The sequence below is a fragment of the Artemia franciscana genome, chromosome 14 (assembly GCF_032884065.1).
Source record: "Artemia franciscana chromosome 14, ASM3288406v1, whole genome shotgun sequence".
In the NCBI taxonomy this organism is placed as follows: Eukaryota; Metazoa; Arthropoda; class Branchiopoda; order Anostraca; family Artemiidae; genus Artemia; species Artemia franciscana.
Window position 1 is genome coordinate 1372938 of NC_088876.1, and position 20472 is coordinate 1393409.

At 35.4% G+C, this 20472-nt stretch overlaps 1 protein-coding gene across 6 annotated transcripts in view; it reads left to right on the forward strand.

Moving 5' to 3' along the window:
* LOC136035161 (tumor protein D54-like) overlaps positions 1–18552 on the forward strand; it is a 165042-nt gene extending 146490 nt beyond the window's left edge. For all 6 annotated transcript variants that reach the window (XM_065716719.1, XM_065716718.1, XM_065716722.1 and 3 more), the window contains 2 exons: positions 401–563; positions 13941–18552. In XM_065716719.1, the coding sequence (XP_065572791.1) occupies positions 401–563; positions 13941–14081 (304 nt within the window). In that variant the 3' untranslated portion in view covers positions 14082–18552. The remainder of the gene's footprint in view (positions 1–400; positions 564–13940) is intronic.
* Positions 18553–20472: the final 1920 nt, after the last annotated feature.

Sequence of the window (20472 nt, forward strand, 5' to 3'; positions counted from 1 at the left end):
ACCTACACAGACATATATATATATATATATATATATATATATATATATATATATATATATATATATATATATATATATATATATATATATATATATATATATATATATATATATATATATATATATATATACATATATATATATATATATATATACATATATATATATATATATATATATATATATATATATATATATATATATATATATATATATATATATATATATATATATATATATTACATATATATATATATATATATATATATATATATATATATATATATATATATATATATATATATATATATATATATATATATATATATATATATATATATATATATATATATATATATATATATATATATATATTGTTTATGTGTATTTTCTTTTCCAGGTATCAAAAAACTGAAACAGTAATTAAAGTAACCGCAGAAAAAACGACTAGCTTTTTTGGTGGCCTCGGTTCCAATCTTTCTCAAAAGATTGGAGGTATTAAAGAAACTGCCACATTTAAGTCACTTGAGGAAAAAGTTGGATCTGCTTACACCAATGTCAAGGTATGCTGCGGGAATATTTTTTCTTTTTCTCTTTTTTTTGAGGTTCCCTTTTCTGAAACGTCGAAGTTCTTTAATTTTTGGTAATTCCTATTAATCATTAATTTCACAGAATTATTGTCCTAAGTAAATCGATAACTAATCATCAATATTTACAAACAATTTGCTCAAATTTTGGCACTAGCCAGAATGATAGAATGGACACTACTAATTTAACTTTAATCGTCATTATCCTAGAATGACTGTGATAAACAGGTAACAAAAATCACTTTAAGTGCATACTGTAGCTGAAATTAAATCACAATCAAGCTAGAATAAGAATTGATTAATTAAAGTCTTGATTTAAAGTGATTTGTTCATTTTATTTAATAATATTAAAATTAGTTGATACAATTACAATTAAAACAATTTGCTCTGTTTTTGACCCTGGCCTTAATGGCCGAATTTTTCTTGATGATTAAATCTTAATCCTTAGGATTATAGGATGACTTTAGGTAGGTAGGTAGGTATGCGTTTATTTCATCAAATAAAAATTACTAAAATTGCACTTACAATCAATAATATGCTGCTCAATTTAGGGACCTAAAATGTCCCTGTTCAGCAGCAAAACTACAACAAATAAATGATAACTATTCGTTCAAAATCAAAGAAATACGCAAAAAAAAACAGACGAAACACTATACAATCTCTAAACAGCCATCTCTCATCATAAAAAAAAAAGAAAAAAAAGAGATAAAATTTTAACCAATATAATTTACAATTTATTCAAAAAATAATTTTTTATTCTTACTTTCAATAACATAAGGTTTTTAGAACACCTAACACTCTCTGGAATTGAGTTCCAAATAACAACACCTACATGTTTAATCATAAACCCAGATCGCATTGTATGCCTGATTTCACTAGTCAGCTGATCAGAGCTCCTAGTAGAATACTTACTTCACTTACTTCACTTAATGCTCTTGCTCAGCAGGGTCGCAAGCGTAGAGGGAAGCTAGTTGACAAAGCCGCCAGTCTTCTCCAAGTAGCCCTGTTCAGGGCTAAGGATAGGGCCTCATTTGGGTTGATGTTGCGGCTGAGCATGCGTTGGCTTATTGTATTATCCCATCTAGTGCGTGGCCTTCCTCGAGAGTGATTCCAGCCCTTTTCCAAGGGATTGAAGTCCGAGATGATCCTTGCGGTGGTACTTAGCGGGAGACAGAGTACGTGGCCGTACCAGCTTAGAGAGCGGGCTTCTACTTGGGTAGAGAGGTTCGCCAGCTTGAAGGTCTTCAGGATCTCAGTATTGCGGATCTTGTAATACCATTTGAAGCCTTTGACTCGATGCAGGTGTCTAGTCTGAGCGGTATCAACCTTTATTAGCTGTGTCGGGGTTATCGGCCATGTCTCAGATGAGTACAGCATGATGCTTGAGACCGTGGCGTTGTAAATTCAGGGTACGGTATGGCGGCTAATATGTGGTTTGCGGAAGAATGCTCTATGGAGTCTTCCAATCACAGAGCTTGCCTTGGCTGATCTGGCTGAGATTTCGGCGTCAATTACTTGAGGATATAATTGATCCGAGATATGCGAACTGCCTTACCACATCCACAGCTTGGACGTTAAACTTAACAGTTTAGAGTGGTGCTGATGAGGTCTTTTCTATGGGAATGATCTTCGTTTTCTTCCAGTTGATTTGCAGCCCAACTCTAGCCGCTCTGGAGGAGAGCGTCTCGAGTGCAGACGTAAGCTGGTCGAGATCGTCACTAAGGATAGCTACATCGTCCGCAAAGTCAAGATCAGACAGAGTCCTCCTGGCATATCTGATGCCGAAAGGGTAGGTATGGTGCGTTTCGTTCAGGATGTGGTCGATGACACAGTTAAACAGTTTAGGTGCAGCAGCGCATCCTTGTCGCAGTCCGTTTTGGATGGGGAAGGAAGAAGAAAGCTTCCCGTTAACCAGGACAGTGCTTTCTGTGTTGCTGTAGAGTTCTTTGAAGAGGCTGACTATTTTTGTGGGTAGGCCTGCAGCTTTCAGGATTAGTTAAAGGGACGGTGTGCAGTGTCAAAGGCAGAACGAAAGTCAATGAAAGCTATGTAGGCTTTTTTTAAAATTCCACTGTCTTCTCAACGATCTGTCTAACCCTGTGAATCTGTTTGGTTGTCGATCTTCCTGTCATGAATCCGGCTTGTTGGGGGCGGCGCAAAGCATGTAGGAAACTTGTTGCACGTTTCAGCAGCAGCATCGCAAACAGGTTTCCAGGAGCTGATGGTAGGGTGATACCGGGGTAGTTTCTGCAGTCCGTCTCAATGCCCATGCGCTTAAACACTGGCACAAGGATCCCAATTTGACTAAATAGGTTACTGTTAACTTACAATATGATTACGAATCTGAGGCTGTTAATGCGATATGAAAGTCCAAAACCCACATATAGCGTTTGGTTTTCACAAAAGCTGACAATTAAGTATTTTTTTTTTTTTTAATACTGGCAATTTGCCAATACTGGCAATACTACAATACTAGAAAAAAAATACTGGCGAAACCGGCAAAAAAAAAAGCTTGAAAAGCTGGCAATTAAGTCAGTTACAAATATAAGGCTAGTATTATATACATATTTTTTTAATGAGAAAAAGGACAGAATCCCCAACGTGTATTCATGCGGGACTTTAAGTGAGACCCTTGCGTCTATCGTAATTCAACGCCCCTCCTCCATCATCCTCAAATTAATAATAGAATTTTATTTTGCCTCTTTTGTATTCGTCGGGTAATATTTACAGAATATTCCAAAATGATTAGAGTTTAGTTCTCTATAACTGTCCTAAATCGGAACAATCTTAAATATATTTGCCCGAATGATGACTTCCTTATGATGCTATTCAGGAACTTTTAGGAACATCAGGGAAGATTTAGAATTTAAATTGATGAAATGAAAGGGACAAGGAAGACTCGAATTCAGTGTTGCTGGGGGGGGGGCTGATTGTACGATCCATCAAATTTTTTTGCCCTCTAAGGTCCTATGAGACTCAAAATCTATGCACGGACCATTTGCGAGGTACGTCGAAAGACACGTCTTGCTAGGTTATCAGAATAGCGTATATATAATATTCTTGAAGACTGTTTGGGTTGTAATTTTGAAAGTTTCAAAGACGGGATGAGGGGGATGGCTGTTGAGGGGGTGAAAGTTAAATGAAACTTAGGGAGAAGGATGAGACATCAACCGCTCCAGCTATGGAGTTGAAACTCTCAGTTAATGTTAGAAAAAAAGAAAGGAAGTTTAAATTTTATGTTGGGGGAGATCAATGTTAACCTAAATATGCTTAGGCCATAAGCCGATTTGGAAAAAAAATGTATGCACGGACAAGTAGCGAGGTAAATCAAAAGACATATTTTTCCTCGCTATCATTATAATGTCTGCAATATCTTGAGAAGGATTGGGGTATATAAACTTTCACGGACTGTTGATGGGGGGGGGGATACAAATGAACTTTGCATAAAACTTAGGGAGAGAGAGTAGAGCTTAATAAAAAGACATTATCTGCACTCAGGTTATCAAATTACCACATGTGCAATACCTTGGAGCGGCACTGAAGATTCAGTTGAAATTCTCATTTAGTGTTCGAGAAGTAGAAAGGGACTTGAAATTTTATATTGAATGAGGTTGACGTAAGCCTAAACATTTTTAGACTGTAAGCTGTTATGGCAAAACAGAATTTATTCAAAACTAAGTAGTGAGGCAAATCAAAAGATATCTCATTAATAGATATCGAAAGATATCCTCAAAATGTCATATTTCCAATATGTCGGTAACGGCTTGGGAGATCAAGTTGAAACTTTCAGGGATTTTTCGGGGGGATTGGGAATGGACCATGTGGACAACGAATTTCAATTTGGAACAGGTGGCAGAGTGCTTTTTATATTTTGTCTCAAATTGTCCGAGGAGTTTTAGTACTTTAAGGTGACTTGGGTTTAGTTGATTTTTTATGGTGAGGTAGTATTGTAAATTGAGAAACACCGTAACCATTTTAACTAAATGGGATATTCACAATGTCTCAAGAAAGGTTTGAGGGATTGAACTGGAACTTTTGGGGAGGGCATGGAGAGGGAAATGAGCCTCAAGTTTTGATTCAAGAAGGGGTTGAGGTTAACTAAAGATGCTATACATGTTCAGGTAATTCAAAACGCTATCTTTAATATTTCAGGGACTTCATTGGGGAGAGTTGCAAACATTTTATGCATTTAACCTTTCTTAGCGTTTTTTTTTCGATACGCTCCAAAATTGGGAATCGATTCATGTCTAATTAGCAAGATATAGCAAAGTCGTTGCATGGTACCAGACTATCAAATTAGCGTATCTGTAACTTCTCAAAGTGGGTTTGGAATATTAATTTGAAGCCTTCATAGAGTATTAGGGGGCCAAGTGAACCTTATATTTTGACTTCGGGGGAGAAGGCAGCGGGAGCAGGAAGCTAAAAATATTTTGGAACTACAAATTTTGGGTTGTGGGAGGTCAATCTAAACGCTTATAGACCATAAATTGCTAGGGAAAACAGAATATATTCACAGTTAAGTAGCGAGGCAAATAAAAAGACGCTCTTTATTCCCAGGTTATCAAAATTGTCTATCTGCCGGGAACAGCCTGGGAGATCAAGTTTAAATTTTATGGAAGTTTCTTTTTCAAGGAGGGGGGGGGGGGGGTAAATCATCTGAACTCTGAATTTCGACTTTGAAGAAAAGCCAGAGAAGTGCGAGCTTTATTTTGTTTCAAATTACTCAAGAAGTTTGGCACTTAAATACACTGTTGGACTAGGTTCCATTCACAGAGAGGTAGCAATGTAAATTACCATCGTTAATTTAAATGAGATTTTAGTGGGATTGGAATTTAGTTAAGTGGGATATCCACAGTATAACAAGAAAAGTTTTAGAGATTGAATGAAATTGGGGGAGGGGTCATGGGGAGTCAAGTAGACCGCAACTTTTCACTGAAGAGGAGGCAGATGTAAATTTAAAGACACAATGCGTGGCCAGACTATTAAAAAAACTATCTGTAACATCTCAGGAATATCCAGACTATCATAAACACAAATGTAATATCTTGGGGAATATCTCAGGGAATGCAGTCGAGAATTCCAGGTTTCTTAGGGGGGAACCCTAGTATTTTAAGTTGGGGGGAATAAAAGTATTGTGTCTCCGACCCTTATGTTCGTTTTTGTACTATTAGCCCCTGTGGGGATTAAAATCGATTCACGTCTACTTAGCCAGGTCAATCCAAGTTCGTGAACGTGCGAACGTAAAGTAGCAAGTATTTTTCCGCAAAGAGCACATAAGCATAGTATTATAAAAATAAGTTATTTTTAAGTTGTAAGTTTAGTCTTGATAATCCGTCAGCACCCGTTCACAGGGAGTGGTGGGATAGCCACCTCCCAGCAGTTTTTACTCATAAAAATTTGTAACTTGATAGTAAAAAGTTGTCCATTTTGTACACGTGACTTCCCGGAACAATTTTCTTATTAAGTTAGGTTTTCATAAGATTATTTAATGTTTGCAAACAATTCAGCCCTCATTGTATATCGTTTTTCAATAATAAGTTTTATCAAGCTGTTGAAAAAAGAAACATCTATAAGGATTCACATTGTTCCATATCATTCATATCGTATTTTTACTGAAAAAGCACTAGAAGCGCTTCTCACGTAGACAAACTATGTAGCTACTAAATAAAACGCATAAGCTAATAAAATGTCATATAGATAATGCAACTAAGATGGTTCTTAATTGCAAACCCTTGGCTAATCCGGTGACATATTAAGCTTCTGGAAGGCCTCGGCTGTCCTCTGCCAGAACATAGTCCTAGTCTTATCCTATAAAAGAGTCCATATAAACCAGTCCAGTCGTATAAAACAGTCCTAGTTCCCTTACTTCAAAGAAGTTCAACGAGGAACAAGGAACTAGAGGCCTTGTTGAACTTCCCTGCAGTAAGGATACTAGGACTGTTTTAAAAGTGTAAAGTTTTAGTGGTCGTATTTTAATGTAAGTTTGTTGTTTTTTTTTTTTGTTTTTTTTCATTTGTTGTTTTGTTGAGGACAACCCTTGCATATACGGTCGAAGTATTCATTTAATATTTAAATTCCACTGTCTTAGGAAAAAAATCTATTGTTCTACTTGTTGTTTTGTTTATGATAGAAAGGTAGTATTGTCTTCCTTGCTAGTTAATAATAATTAAAATAAATAAGGATACTTAAATAACTTAAATAACAAATTAAAAATAATTGAGCATTAAATTATAAATTAATGTTGATAAATGAAAATTTTATTAATACTGGCCAGAAAAATTATTGTGGGAGACGAGGGAGAGGGCTAATCTAGATTTTACCCCGGGTGCAGGAGACCCATAGCCGCCACTGATTGTCCTACTGATCTCTATTTTAATATAGCATGACAAAAAGTCTTTGCCAATTGTATTACAAGCGTAAAATTGCCAGATACAACTTTTAGCCATGACAACGACGATAAGATTCTATCGTGTTAATAAATTATTTTAGCTGTAGAAAATGACCGTGTTCGTTTTGTTGTTTGTTTTGTCTGAACTAGGTGGTAGAGCGTTTCTCAAGCTAAAAACGCCATTATTTACTCAATCCGGGCATATTTTCAACCAACTTTCTGATTAGAAATTTTTCTAGATTAAAGATTACTCTGATCTTTTTTACAGCTTTCCTGCGAAGGCTTGATTCAACAAATTTGAATAGTCTCCATGCTAAAGTAGTATGGCCATAATACGTCCTGAACTTACACCCTTATTTGGGCACTGTAGATTGCCCATATTTGGGTCATTGACTTACTTAGATGACTATACTACAATAGAAATACATCATTAACGTAATCCAGCCATCATCTCATTTTTAAATACCTGTCTGAACATAATTAACAAAATAAAGTAAACCGCTTCATGTGATTTTAAATTGGACTAATAGAATTTATGATATAGTATTGAACGTTACTTGGCACCATCTATAACATAGGCATATTATAACCGCTTGTATCATCATCTTCGTGTGAATGAGTGCTTATACCAACACATATTTTAGAGGGAACTTATGGTCATCCATGCTTCACCTCCAAGGGTCCCAATGCCCCTCCTCCCTCCAAGTTTTCTTCCCCTTCCAAAAAAATTAGAACTTAGAACTTTAGGGATTCAGAATTTTCGACATTTTTTGGATTGGTGAACATGTTTTTTTTATTTTTTTTGCGGTTGCCTTCGTGGTACTCTATCGATGGTCATGGACACCACCTAGTTTATTAAATTTTTTTATCAGTATTTTTGTATGTTAGAATGATGAACACTTGCATCATGTTTAAAAAAGTGACGGTGAAATATTCCAAGAAAGTATATGCACATGATAAAGTTATCGTTGCGTTGAATGCTGACAAAGACAAGTATTCTAACTATAAAATAAGTTTTAGTGATAACACTATCGGAAATGTAAGTGTGCGTTGTCATGACAGTGAGAGACTAGATTTCTTTAGACTATTCCAAAACTTCAACTTTTATGATGGTGGATATACAAAAGTAGCATTTCCAGATAGTTATTACTCAATAATAATGCAAGCATGAAACTAATAGTTGACGATGAGGGTCTACTTCTTACTAATGGTTCTGGTAACACGTTACCTGCTGATAGATCCAATCGCTATCTTCCTGGTATTAGTATTCCAATGAAAGAAAAGGGAAAAAAAGGCCTACTGTTGCATTAATGTTATAATGCATATCTTGTCAATGTGCCAAGTCTGCAAACTTTACAAAACAATGCGATAATAGATAGTTAAATCGAAAGCAGAATAAAAAGAGTATTGGTAGATAATATGACAACGGGGTATAAAAATGAATTGACTAGAAACAAAGCGCGTGGGAACATTATTACTACCATTGACTTAATACCGACAGATGTAGTTTACCGTTTTCAAGTTAGGTTCGTTTACGGTCACTTAGCTTGGCCCGCCAGCTAAGTGAGCCTAAACGAACCTAACTTAAAAGCAGTTAATTCAATGTAACCTAGTTGTCGTTCAGTAAAGTTGTTGGGATTTATCAGCTAGGTGAGTCTATTGTAGTCAAAAGTGCTTTTATTTGTCTCTCTCTCTGAACCTGTGTGTCTGAGAGGATGTTTGCTTGTGCCCCCCCCCCTGTCTGCCTTTGTATGTTATGTATCTGACTATATATGTTTGTAGGTGTATCTCTTTCTCTCTCTCTCTCTCTCTCTCTCTCTCTCTCTCTCTCTCTCTCCGCATGACCCTTATTGTACCAACTAAGACAGGGCTTAGTTGGTGGGCTTAGTTAGACAAGTCTTCTTCAACCCTTATATATAGTAATGAGGAGACCAACTTCTGAACAAAAATGGTGTCTCTTCTATTTGTCTTTTGCATGAGTTAAAATGAGGCGGTAATTCCCCTACCCCAAATTTTTGTAAAAGCTTTATAAGGTTTCGAATCCGTATGACCCTTATTGCACCAATTATGACGGGGTTTAGTTAGACAAATCTTCCTCAACCTTAATATATAGTAATTAGAAGACCAATAATGGAAGGAAATGTTGTCTATTCTGCTTTATGTGTTTTATGCGTGACTTAAGACGAGGTGACATCTCTTTCAAAAATTTTTGTATAAGCTTTATAAGGTGTCGAATCCTTGTGACCCATATTGTACCAACTAAGAAGGGGTTGAGTTAGACAAATCTTCCTCAACCTTAGTATATAGTAATAAGGAGACTAATAATGAAAAGAAATGTTGTCTAGTTCTATGCATGGATTAAAACGAGACATCTCTTCTCAATATTTTTTTTATAAGCTTTCTAAGGTGGCGAATCCGAATGACCCTTATTGCACCAACTAAGAAAGGGCGTTATTGGTGGGCTTAATTAGACAAATCTTCCTCATTCTTTCATATAATGTAATAAAAAGATCAATAATGGAAATAAAATGGTTTCTCTTCTATTTGTCTCGTGTATGAATTAAGATGAGGTGGTATCTCCTTTCAACAATTTTTGTATACGCTTTCTAAGGTGCTGAATCCATATGATCCTTTTTTTATCTATATGAAGGACAATTTAAAAAACAGCCAACTGACCTAGAAAGTTTGTTTTTTCCTCCCTTCTATTTCCCCCTCTATCTTTCGTTTTCAGCTTGTTTTTGTGCTATGTAAAAAACTACGCTGAATAAAAAACTTGAAAGACCCTGAAAATCTGCTATTCGTAATTTGTGCATAAACTTGATAAGGCGTAAAATCCCTATGGCCCTTATTACAGTAATTAAGGTGAGGCTTATCATTATTATTGTCCGTGAAATGCCAAGGGTACATAATCACTCATAGCGGATAAGTAACCAAAGCAGGATAACTTGAACCATCATCTTCTTGTTTTCTTCGGGGGGGGAGGGATATAATTAACTATCTCTTCTAAATTGTCATTATTCTTTCCCAAATCCGTCTGGTCAATTCAGAATTGTTTTGACGCTGCAAAAATGTTGGTATTCAGCGAATATATTTTTCCCTCCTTTTAGGACGATTTTAAATATTGTCCCTGCCATTGTGGTCACGAAGGTAATTCATCCATCATAATGATTACGCTTTCCTGGCAATTATAGATAAGAGAATTTACCAAAGAAGCGCTTTTTGGGATAAAATGCTTTAAAGAACAGTCTCCGGGGAAGTTTTGTATTATTATCTATATATATAAAAATAAGTTGTCTGTGTGTGTGTCGAGTGACGTCATGTTTGTGTGTCGACTGACGTCAGGTTTGTCGACTGACGTTATTATAAGGATTGAGCTGTATGCGTCATGAAGTTGTTTGTCGACTGACGTCATGTTTGTCAACTGATGAAATTACATACCGGAACACCGGGACACAGGGAATATAAATGACGACCGGGAACCTCAAAGAGAAATTACAGACTGGGACACCCGGACACAAATCACGACCGGGACACAGGGACACAACTACAACGGGGACGCCGGGGGCACAGGCGGGATATATAAATGACGCCCGGACACAGGGATTGTTCGAATAGAAATTACAGACCGGGACCCCGGGACACAAATGACGACCGGGACACCGGGACACAGGGAATATAAATGACGACCGGGACACTCAAAGAGAAATTACAAACTTGGACACCGGGACACAAATGACGACCGGGACACAGGGAATATAACTGACGACCGGGACACAGGGACGCATCATTAGAATAATGAGGTATAGATCTGAATACGGATTGTTTTTCCCATGGACAATTATATGTTGCATGTTCAAGAGTCAGTAAACCTGACAATCTATTTATATGCACAGACAATGGAACAGCGAAGAATGTTGTATATTCACATGTTTCACGTAGTTAAAAACATATGTATATATATTACAGACTGGGACACCCGGACACAAATCACGACCGGGACACAGGGAATATAAATGACGACCGGGACACAACTAAAACGGGGACGCCGGGGGCACAGGCGGGATATATAAATGACGACCGGGACACAGGGATTGTTTGAATAGAAATTACAGACCGGGACACCGGGACACCAATGACGACCGGGACACAGGGAATATAAATGACGACCGGGACACTCAAAGAGAAATTACAAACTGGGAAACCGGGACACAAATGACGAACGGGACACAGGGAATATAAATGACGACCGGGACACAGGGACACATCATTAGAATAATGATGTATATATCTGAATACGGATTGTTTGGACAATTATTTGTTGCATGTTCAAGAGTCAGTAAACCTGACAATCTATTTATATGCACAGACAATGGGACAGCGAAGAATGTTGTATATTCGCATGTTTTACGTAGTTATATATATATATATATATATATATATATATATATATATATATATATATATATATATATATATATATATATATATATATATGTATATATTCACAGGTGGGACACAGGGACACAACTACAATGGCGCGTAACGACTTACGCGCGCGAAGCGCCACCCCAACAGCTAGTTCTGTATATAAAGGGTTGCCCCCTCCTCAATACCATGCTCCTTAAGCTGAAGTTTAACTGTATGTCCCAATTTTTTAAGATCAGCTATTGAAACACGGGGGCAGTTTAAATAGAATAGGAAGCTTTTTTAAAAATTCTAACAGCTTTAGCATAAAGAGTAAGAATTGAGGATGGGGAAAACCTTCATATACGGAATAAATCTGTCAAAATAAATATGCAAATTTTGTTTTAATTTTCATGTTTAGTGAGCCAAATTCGAACCTGCATTAGTAGAAAAACGTTTAGGAATTAATTTTTTTTTAAGTTTTTTTACTGAAAGTAAGGAGCGATGATAAAAATTAAAACAAATAGAAGTTATTCCGTACATGAAACGGGCTCTCCCCTCTTCAAAGTCTTGCTCTTTACGCTGAAGTTTTTTATTCTTTAAAAAGTAGAGTTATGACAAAGAGTCAAACTTTAGTGTAAAGAGCGGGACGTTGAGGGAAGGGTCCTTTCATATACGGAATAATTCCTGTTTGTTCTAAGTTTTAATGTTTCTCCTTATTTTCAGTTAAAAAAAGCTTGTTTTTTCTATTTAATCACCAAAAAAAACAACAAAAAAACCTCAAATTCTCCATGAATTTTGAGTGACCCTAAACAATCTAAAGCTTCAAAGTGTTCTTATACTAACAAAAATGACAAATTGGTACAAATACTTGATAGAACAGGAACATGAAGTTTTACGAAATTTTAGAAAACGTAGCTACTCGAAGCCGAAAAACGAAGCTATACAAATCTCTCTAACTGTTTCGTTAACTCACTTAGCAGAAGATGCTGAAGCTTTGAAGTCAGAACCGGGCAGCAAGATCTCGAATGCTCCTAGGTTTGTTTCCAAGATGAGCTTACAGAAATGTTTATGAGCTTTTAACAGTTTGTAAAGGCTTAGTTTTAAGAACATTACTAAAAAGGCCCAGATGAAAATAGCGACGAAGACCACACTGTCTTTCCATATCAAACAAACACAACGTAGAAACAATAGAGATTTTATTCCAAGACAGTGGAATTCAATTCAACGAATATTTCGGCCGTATGTCCAAGGGCCTTCTTCAGCACAACTACCAGAAAAAAATATATATATATATATGCATGAACTTACATTAAAATGTGAGAATTAAACTAATAATATTTTAAAAACTTTTTGAAACATTCCTAGCACCCTTACTTTGACGAGTCCTGGTTTAAATTCGGTGAAGTAAGGATGCTAGGGCTCTTTTAAAAAGTTTTTACAAATATTATTAGTTTTAACTCTCACGTTTTAATGTAAGTTTTTATATATGTATGTATATATTTTTTTATATACATAGAAAATTCGACCATTGGACAGAGGGCCGAAGTATCCACTGAATTGAATTCCACTGTCTTGGAAAAAAAAACCCTATTGTTTCTACTTTGTGTTTGTTTGAAAGACACGGATATAAATTGATTATATTTATTTAGCATATATGTGGCATATTCGGTTCGTGCAAAATGAAACAATTGCTTAATATAGCTTTTTTTTCTACCGTATTCTATGGTTTGGGAACAAAACCTTGTATTGCCAACTCTGGATATCGATAAAATCATAATGGGGAACCCAAGATTATTTAATTTTCACATTGACCGGTTGCACAAAGTTGGTTTTCTGATCGTTCTGCCATAAGTATACTTAAAGTTTCACTGTATATCTAAATATATAACTATATAAGATGGGCAGTACCCACAAAAAAAGCGATTGCTTAAAATACGTGAAGAAACCTAATAGTTCTAATAGGGATAGGTTCTTTTATTAGTCAGTGAAAACAGATACAACAGCAGATTTTTCTGCTGATGATGATCACTCATGCATGTGATCGAAATATCCAGTAACTTCTGAATATTTTTGTTTCATTGTATAATAGAAGAACTTATCCCTGTTTGGAACTCTTATATGTTTCGTCATAGAAAGGCAGTATGTTCGTGGAAAAAATAGAAAATAGTGAAATTATGTTTCTATGTAATGTTCTGAGGTTTTCGAATTTCCCACAGCAGCTAGTTGAAGCCTACCTCTGAAATTAAGATATCACAGAAGGTAACGAATTTGTAAAGCGAAAACGACCTAGAGATATCGCTGTGCAAGCTCTGGCTGGTAGGTGTGATTAGAAGAGAAGTTATCTAAAATGGAATTTTCTTGAAAAATTATATGAAAGTATATTTAAATAAAAGGTTACATAGAAAAAACGACTCCTTTGCTATTGGCAAATAACATTATCAAGTCTATTAGAAGTGCTAAGAACATCAAAATAAAACTTTTTATTATCCATTTTGAATTAATGGTTTTTGAATCTACGCGACCGATTGAGTCTCCATTTTAAAATTCCCTTTTTTCAGTCCAAGGTTGTGACGTCTCGTTCCAACTCAACCCACGATTTTGAAGAGGCCTTGAAAGAAGCAGAGGCTAAGCGTGCTGAAGAAGCTGTCACGCCCACTGCTCCTCCCACCACCCAGATGACCCCTTCAGAAAATCAGTGATTCCATTTTACTAGTTTCTGTTTGTGATCTAAAATGACAACAGATTATATCATTAAGCTGTGAAGTTTTCTTTTTTCTTTTTTTTTTTCTTGTCTTTGAATTTGGAAACCCAATGGAGTAAAGGTCTTCAACTAAAGTTTGTAGAGCTTTTGCTTGTTTTTTCCTAACAGAGGTGCCATTTAAATAAGTAGGGAGGTGTCAAATACCAATTACATGGTCGTGCTTTATTTCATGAAAACATCTGGAGGGAGAGAGGGGGATTGGATTTGTTAACATACTTTTAGCCACCGGTATTTCTACATTTTACCTTTGGAAGACCTGGTGAAAATTCCGACTGCTTGTAATATTTTCTAATAGTTTAGCTTTTAATTGTTCCTAGTACTTCTGTTCAATGAAAACTATTTCAGTTTTCATATAATGTAAAAAACGATGTATTTTTGGGGGAGGATTACCGCCCTTCCCTACTTTTTGGAAAATTAAATGCTGCCTCTGTTTTAGTTTGCCATTTAATTATTTTTGCCATTTTTTTAATGCTAAGAAGTGTTGTAATGTCCTTGCAGAGCCACAGGGAGGGAGTCTGAAATTATTACCAAAAGTAAGAAATGCTTTACCGACAACCCCTTTCGTGAATTTTTTGTGAATTAGTATATATTCTTCATTTTAGAAATGTTCATCTACCTTAGAACCTGGCTATTCTGTTTTGTCCATGTTCCTAATTGATAGAAAAAGTGTTGAGTTATTTCTGTTTTTGAACATATATGCAGAGGCATAGCCAGAGGGATGGAGTCTGAAATTATTACCAAAAGTAGGAAATTTATTACCGGCAACCCCTTTCGTAATTTTTTTATGATTTAGTATATATTCTTCATTTTAAAAATGTTCATCTACCCTGTAACCCTCTCTATTCTATTTTGTCCATGTTCCTAACGAACAGAAAAAATGTGGAGTTATTTCTGTTTTCGAACATATATGCAGAGGCATAGCCACAGGGAGGGAGTCGGGAATTATTACCAAAGGAGGAATTTTATTACCAGTAAATCTTTCGTAAATTCTGTCTTTCTAATTTCTCTGTAGTTCTTAGCCTAATTTGAAATGAGAATCTGAGAATAAGAACTACTGTTTACATGTTCCTATTTGTTAGAAAAAAGTTGTTACTGTTTAGAAAATTTTGCATAATTAGAGCGAACATTTTAACTCATTTTAAGTCTATTAATATATGGAACAGAGACTGTGGAAGTCACTATTATTGACCCACGAGACCTGACTTCGGGGAAAGGGGAGGTAATTTGTGTTTCGGGGGGGAGGGGGGGGGGGATCCCTCATGTATTTTTTTTTTCCAAACCTAAGTTGAGCGTGAGAACTACGAGTACATCACCACCCTTACTATATCTGGCTATGATAAATTGAACACTTACCTTCGATATTTACCTTTTTTGAATAAAAAAAGGTTTTTTTTTTAACTGCAAGTAAGGAGCGACATTAAAACTAAAAACGAACAGAAATTATTCCGTATATGAAAGGGGTTCTCCCCTCCGCAACGCCTCGCTCTTTGCGCTAAAGTTTGACTCTTTGTCACAACTCTACTGTTTAAAACAATAAGAAACTTTAGTGTAAAGAGCGAGGCGTTGAGGAGGGGACAACCCTTTTCATATACGGGATAATTTCTGTTCATTTTAAGTTTTAATGTCGCTCCTTACTTGTAGTTAAAAAACTTGTTTTTTTTTATTTTTATTTAATTATTTTTTTTAACTTGTAGTTATTTTTTAAAAAAAGCAAAAAAAAAACTGCAAGAATTTGCTGCTCTGATTTTGATTGATGAATCAATCGTGTTCATTGTCAAGACTGTCGATGGAAATACTTTTTAATGTCTCTGTCCGCTTCTTCGTAGCACATATAAACTTACTATTGCCCCCGCATTTATCCCCCACTTGGTTTCAAAAAAAAATTTCCTGTATCTTTGTTTTTTTTAATGAAAAAAATCTCTGCCCTATTCCCTTCCCCTCTTACAATTTTCACGATATCGCGCCCTCTGATTTTTTGCTATTGAAGAATAACTTTAAGCAAAATTAATTGGCGTTAATCGTTTAATCTTTAACGTTAAGTGTTGACGTTACTCGAAAGGATTGTTCCCTGTTGGAAGTTTATTGAGGGCTTTAACTTCTTTCTTCTCTGTTTTCAAGTGTATTTCAGAAATTTTGCCAAGCAGAAGAATATGTCGATAATTCCGTTTAATTACAATCCACATTCCCAAAAAAATATTCTAGTTCAGACGATATTTGTGTATAACAAATAATACTGAACATAATACTGTTACCAACACCATCTGTATGTGGTTGAGTCCTCCCCATAGTTTTTAGTTAATAAAAGTCACCACAAGAAAACGGCCTTCTTAAATCAGAACCACGTCCTGCCCCCCCCCCCTTATACACCGCCTATACATGACACGAAACGTTCTCTCTTTAGACGGTGTCGATCCAATAAATGTCCAGGGATTTTAATAAAGTTGATTGTTATAATTCTTCGGACATTGCTACCAAAAAGAAAATTTCTTTTTGAGGTAATAAGTGATATTCACTGTTTGCATTTTGATTATAAATGTTTACATTTTAAATTGCCCTTTTTTTCTTAAAACTTGTCAAAAAAAAAGATCCTGTAATTCGGTGGTATAAAATTTGTTTAATTTCATTGGTTTACACATGTATGCTTGTTCCTATACGACGTGTTTTGTTAGCCAATCACAAAATGCTACCCTAACGAAGGTGAATGTATTGCTCAGACTCGAATTTATCATTTTGATTTGACTGGTCTCGTTCTCGGTTTGTCACTATTTTTGAATTGTATGCCAAAAGCGGAATAACTTCTCTTTTTAAAACCTGATTGGCTCCTGATGAAAACCTTTTTACTCCTCTATTTAAAAACCTGATTGTTTCTTGATGAAAACCTGATCTGTAAAACTATTTTTTTTAAAACCAGTTTGGCTCTTGATGAAAACCTTATATAAAAACTCCTCTTTTTAAAACCAGTTTGGCTCTTAATGAAAACCTGATGTGTAAAACTCCTCTTTTTAAAACCAGTTTTGTTCTTGATGAAAACCTGATCTGTAAAACTGCTTTTTTTCAAAACCAGTTGTGCTCTTCATGAAACCTGATATAAAAACTCTTCTTTTTAAAACCTGATTGGTTGTGAATTTAAAAGCCAGTAAGAAGAGCGAAAGGTTCAATTTTTTGTTATTGGTTCTCCAGTTGGTTCTCCAGTGTGAGACTATTAAGCCAGTAAAAAGAACCGCAGGATTTCAGCCGCGAATAATTATTACAAGTAGTCTCACAATTTTTCTGGGTTTTTTCACCTGATTGGGCGCTTCTCATTGTCTGGGTCTTGCATTAATGAAAACAAAAAATTGTTATTGTCTGCAAACATGATGTTGGGTTCGAAGTTCCAAACGCTGGGTTCACACAGACATGATCTGAGAGGACAGAACGGTTATTTATTTTCATATTTTGTATTTATTTTACATTTTCCTCATTATATTTGCTTATACTTTTGTTATTTATTGTTTCCGAGCTGTCCTTATTTTCTATAAATAATTTTAGGATCTTGAAAATCACAGTAACGATAGAAACGTGGGGTTCGTGCAAAATTTTTGCCATCTCCCGTATGCTCACTTCATTTTACTTTGATTGCAGTAGTATATTGGCCATGGACGCCGATATAGGGAGGAGGGGGCAATAGCTTAGTTCTACGCTTTTAAAAAAGCTTTTTTCATTGTCTTTTTTTCTTGTTCCTTCTGAAATCCCTGTTCCTTGCTAAACAAGATGATATAAAAAAAGAATAAAAAGTAGGAAAATAAAAATGTTTTCGCTTAAAATTCGGTTAATATAAAGCTCCTGGTAGCACGTACCCCCACCCTCTCCTTCCTTGGGAAATCCCCTGCAGCACTCATGATATTTCCTAAAGGCAGTCTGTTCTGTGTTAGCCATCGTCCTGTTTGCTTGAGTTTGGATGTTTATTTTCAAAATGGATGGCCCACCCCCCTCCCCTTGGCTTTATTACTGAGCTGATATACTAATTCTGGGTAATATAGTTGTATGTTTAGACCTAAAGTGAGGATAGATAGCTACAGTAACATTACAGCAAAATATATAATGACCTCATGTTCATTATTAATATTTTAATACAAAATTTCAAATTACTTTGCTGTTCGTGTGAAATTTTATATCATCCTCGTTTTTCCATTCCTTTTTCTTTTCTTTTTTGTGTTCTTTCAACATTTATTCGTTTCGTTTTGCTTTTTAATTGTTTAAGAGGAAATTAGTCAGAATTTAAATGGACTAAGCATAGGATTGTATAGCTTTGTTAAGGCTTGTTTGATTATAATAAGATTTATTTAACTTGGATTGGAGCCAGGCTTATAGGTTATCGGTGACTGGAACATACAATTTTGCTAAAAAGTATGAATAAATCATGTTAATGACCTTTTTGTTGTTTTAGGCTGTAAAGTTGATAATTAGCAACAGGGGATCTTCGCTAAAATCCAGCTACGAGTCGGAATATACAGATAGCTGAATTTAGGGATCCCAGGTCACGCACATATAGGAGGGGAGGGGATGATTTCTTTTCGATTTTTTTACTTATGATTAAAAAAATGTATCTTTCGAAATATTGGGGGAGGGTCACTTTTTCAATGAAAATATCAAGTATGCACTTTTGGGAAACTATAAGGGGTAGTAAATTCTTGGGAGTGATTGCACCCTTACCCCGTATCCAATTTACACCCCTGAGCTGAACTTGGCTATTTATCAGCTATTTGTAAAACTTAAAGCTTAGAAAGAACTTTTGAGGGATCAGTTCGACACTTGGCACTGGTATTTTTCTATCCGTGAATTTTTCAGAGTTTCTCTGAAATTTCTTAAAAGAAGTTTGGTTTCTTGGAAATCTTGCCAAGAACTAATGTTAACGATGATTAACGATGTAATTTTCGTGTTAGCGTTCGATTATTTATAAACGTTAATTTTCGAGGAGATTTTGGATAACCCAAGGAATCTGGAGTTCTAGAGAGAAGAAGATTGTAAAGCTTAAAAAAAAGCTTTGTGGGCAAAGTTGGATACTTGGCAATAGTGTTTCAAGTTTCCCGAATTTTTCAGAGTTTCCCCTGAATTTTTCTAGAAGAAATTTGGGTTCTTAGACGTCTTGCCGAAAATTAACGATATAATGTTCGTGTTAAGCGTCGTAAAATCATGAAAATTAGTTTTTCGAGGAGAATTTACAGAACCTAAAGATTATAGAAATTAACAGAGAAAAATTTGTAAAAATTTTGGGGATCGGACGAAAAAATGGCAAAGCTTAAAAAGAGCTTTCGTGGACAAAGTAGGACACTTGACACTAGTGCTTCCACGCTCCTTGATTTTCTGACCTTGCCAAAAATAATTATTTAATTTATGAGTTCATGTTCGTGTATTTTTGAACTTAAGTATTCGCGGAGATTTTGCAGATTTGGAGAAAATATTGTAAAGCTTAAAAAGAACGTTTGTGGACAAAATTGGACGCTGTCTTGGCACTAGTATTTTCACGTTCCTCTAATTTTTTAGAGTGTCTCCAGAATCTTCCTAAAAAAAAAAATTGGGGCCTTGAAGATCTTTCCAAAAGTTAATTATTTAATTTTTGTGCTAATGTTTGTGCATTTATGAGCGTTCATATTAGCGTAGTATTCGAGGGATTTTGTAGAATTGGAGAAAAAATTATACAGCTTGAAAAGAACCCAAAGATTTTACAGATTTGGAGAAAAAGATTGCAAAGCTCAAAAAGAACTTTCGAGGGCAAAATTTAACACTTGGTACTAGTACTTTCAAGCACCCCAGATTTTTCACAGTTCTCGTGACTTTGCATAAAAGAAATTTGAGGTGCTGAAGATCTTGATAAAAAGTAAAAGGTTTTTATTTCGTGTTGACATTCGTGCATTTATCAATGTTAACTTTCTATGAGATTTTGGAGAACAAAATCTTAAAGCTTAAAAAAAATTGGGGGCAAAGTTCGATACTTCAGACTAATGCTTTCACGTTCCCCGAACTTACCGGTTTTCCTAAATTTCCCAGAAAGAACATTTAGTTCCTTGGAGGTCTTGTCAAAAAATAACGTTAGAGCAAACTAAAAATTTGCATTCCGTGTTAGCGTTCGTGTATTTATGAATATGAATTTTTGGGGGATTGTGGGGATTTGAAGAACAAAATTTTAAAGCTCAAATAGGACTTCTGAGGGTAAAGTTTCCTTAGTACACAACATGTTCAGTATGACTACCTATTATACTAAGATAACATACAGGTAAAATTTAATAAGGAGAAGGGCTTGGTTTCGAGGAAGAGGAAGGACAAACTTGCAAGTTTGTTATGCTTGGATT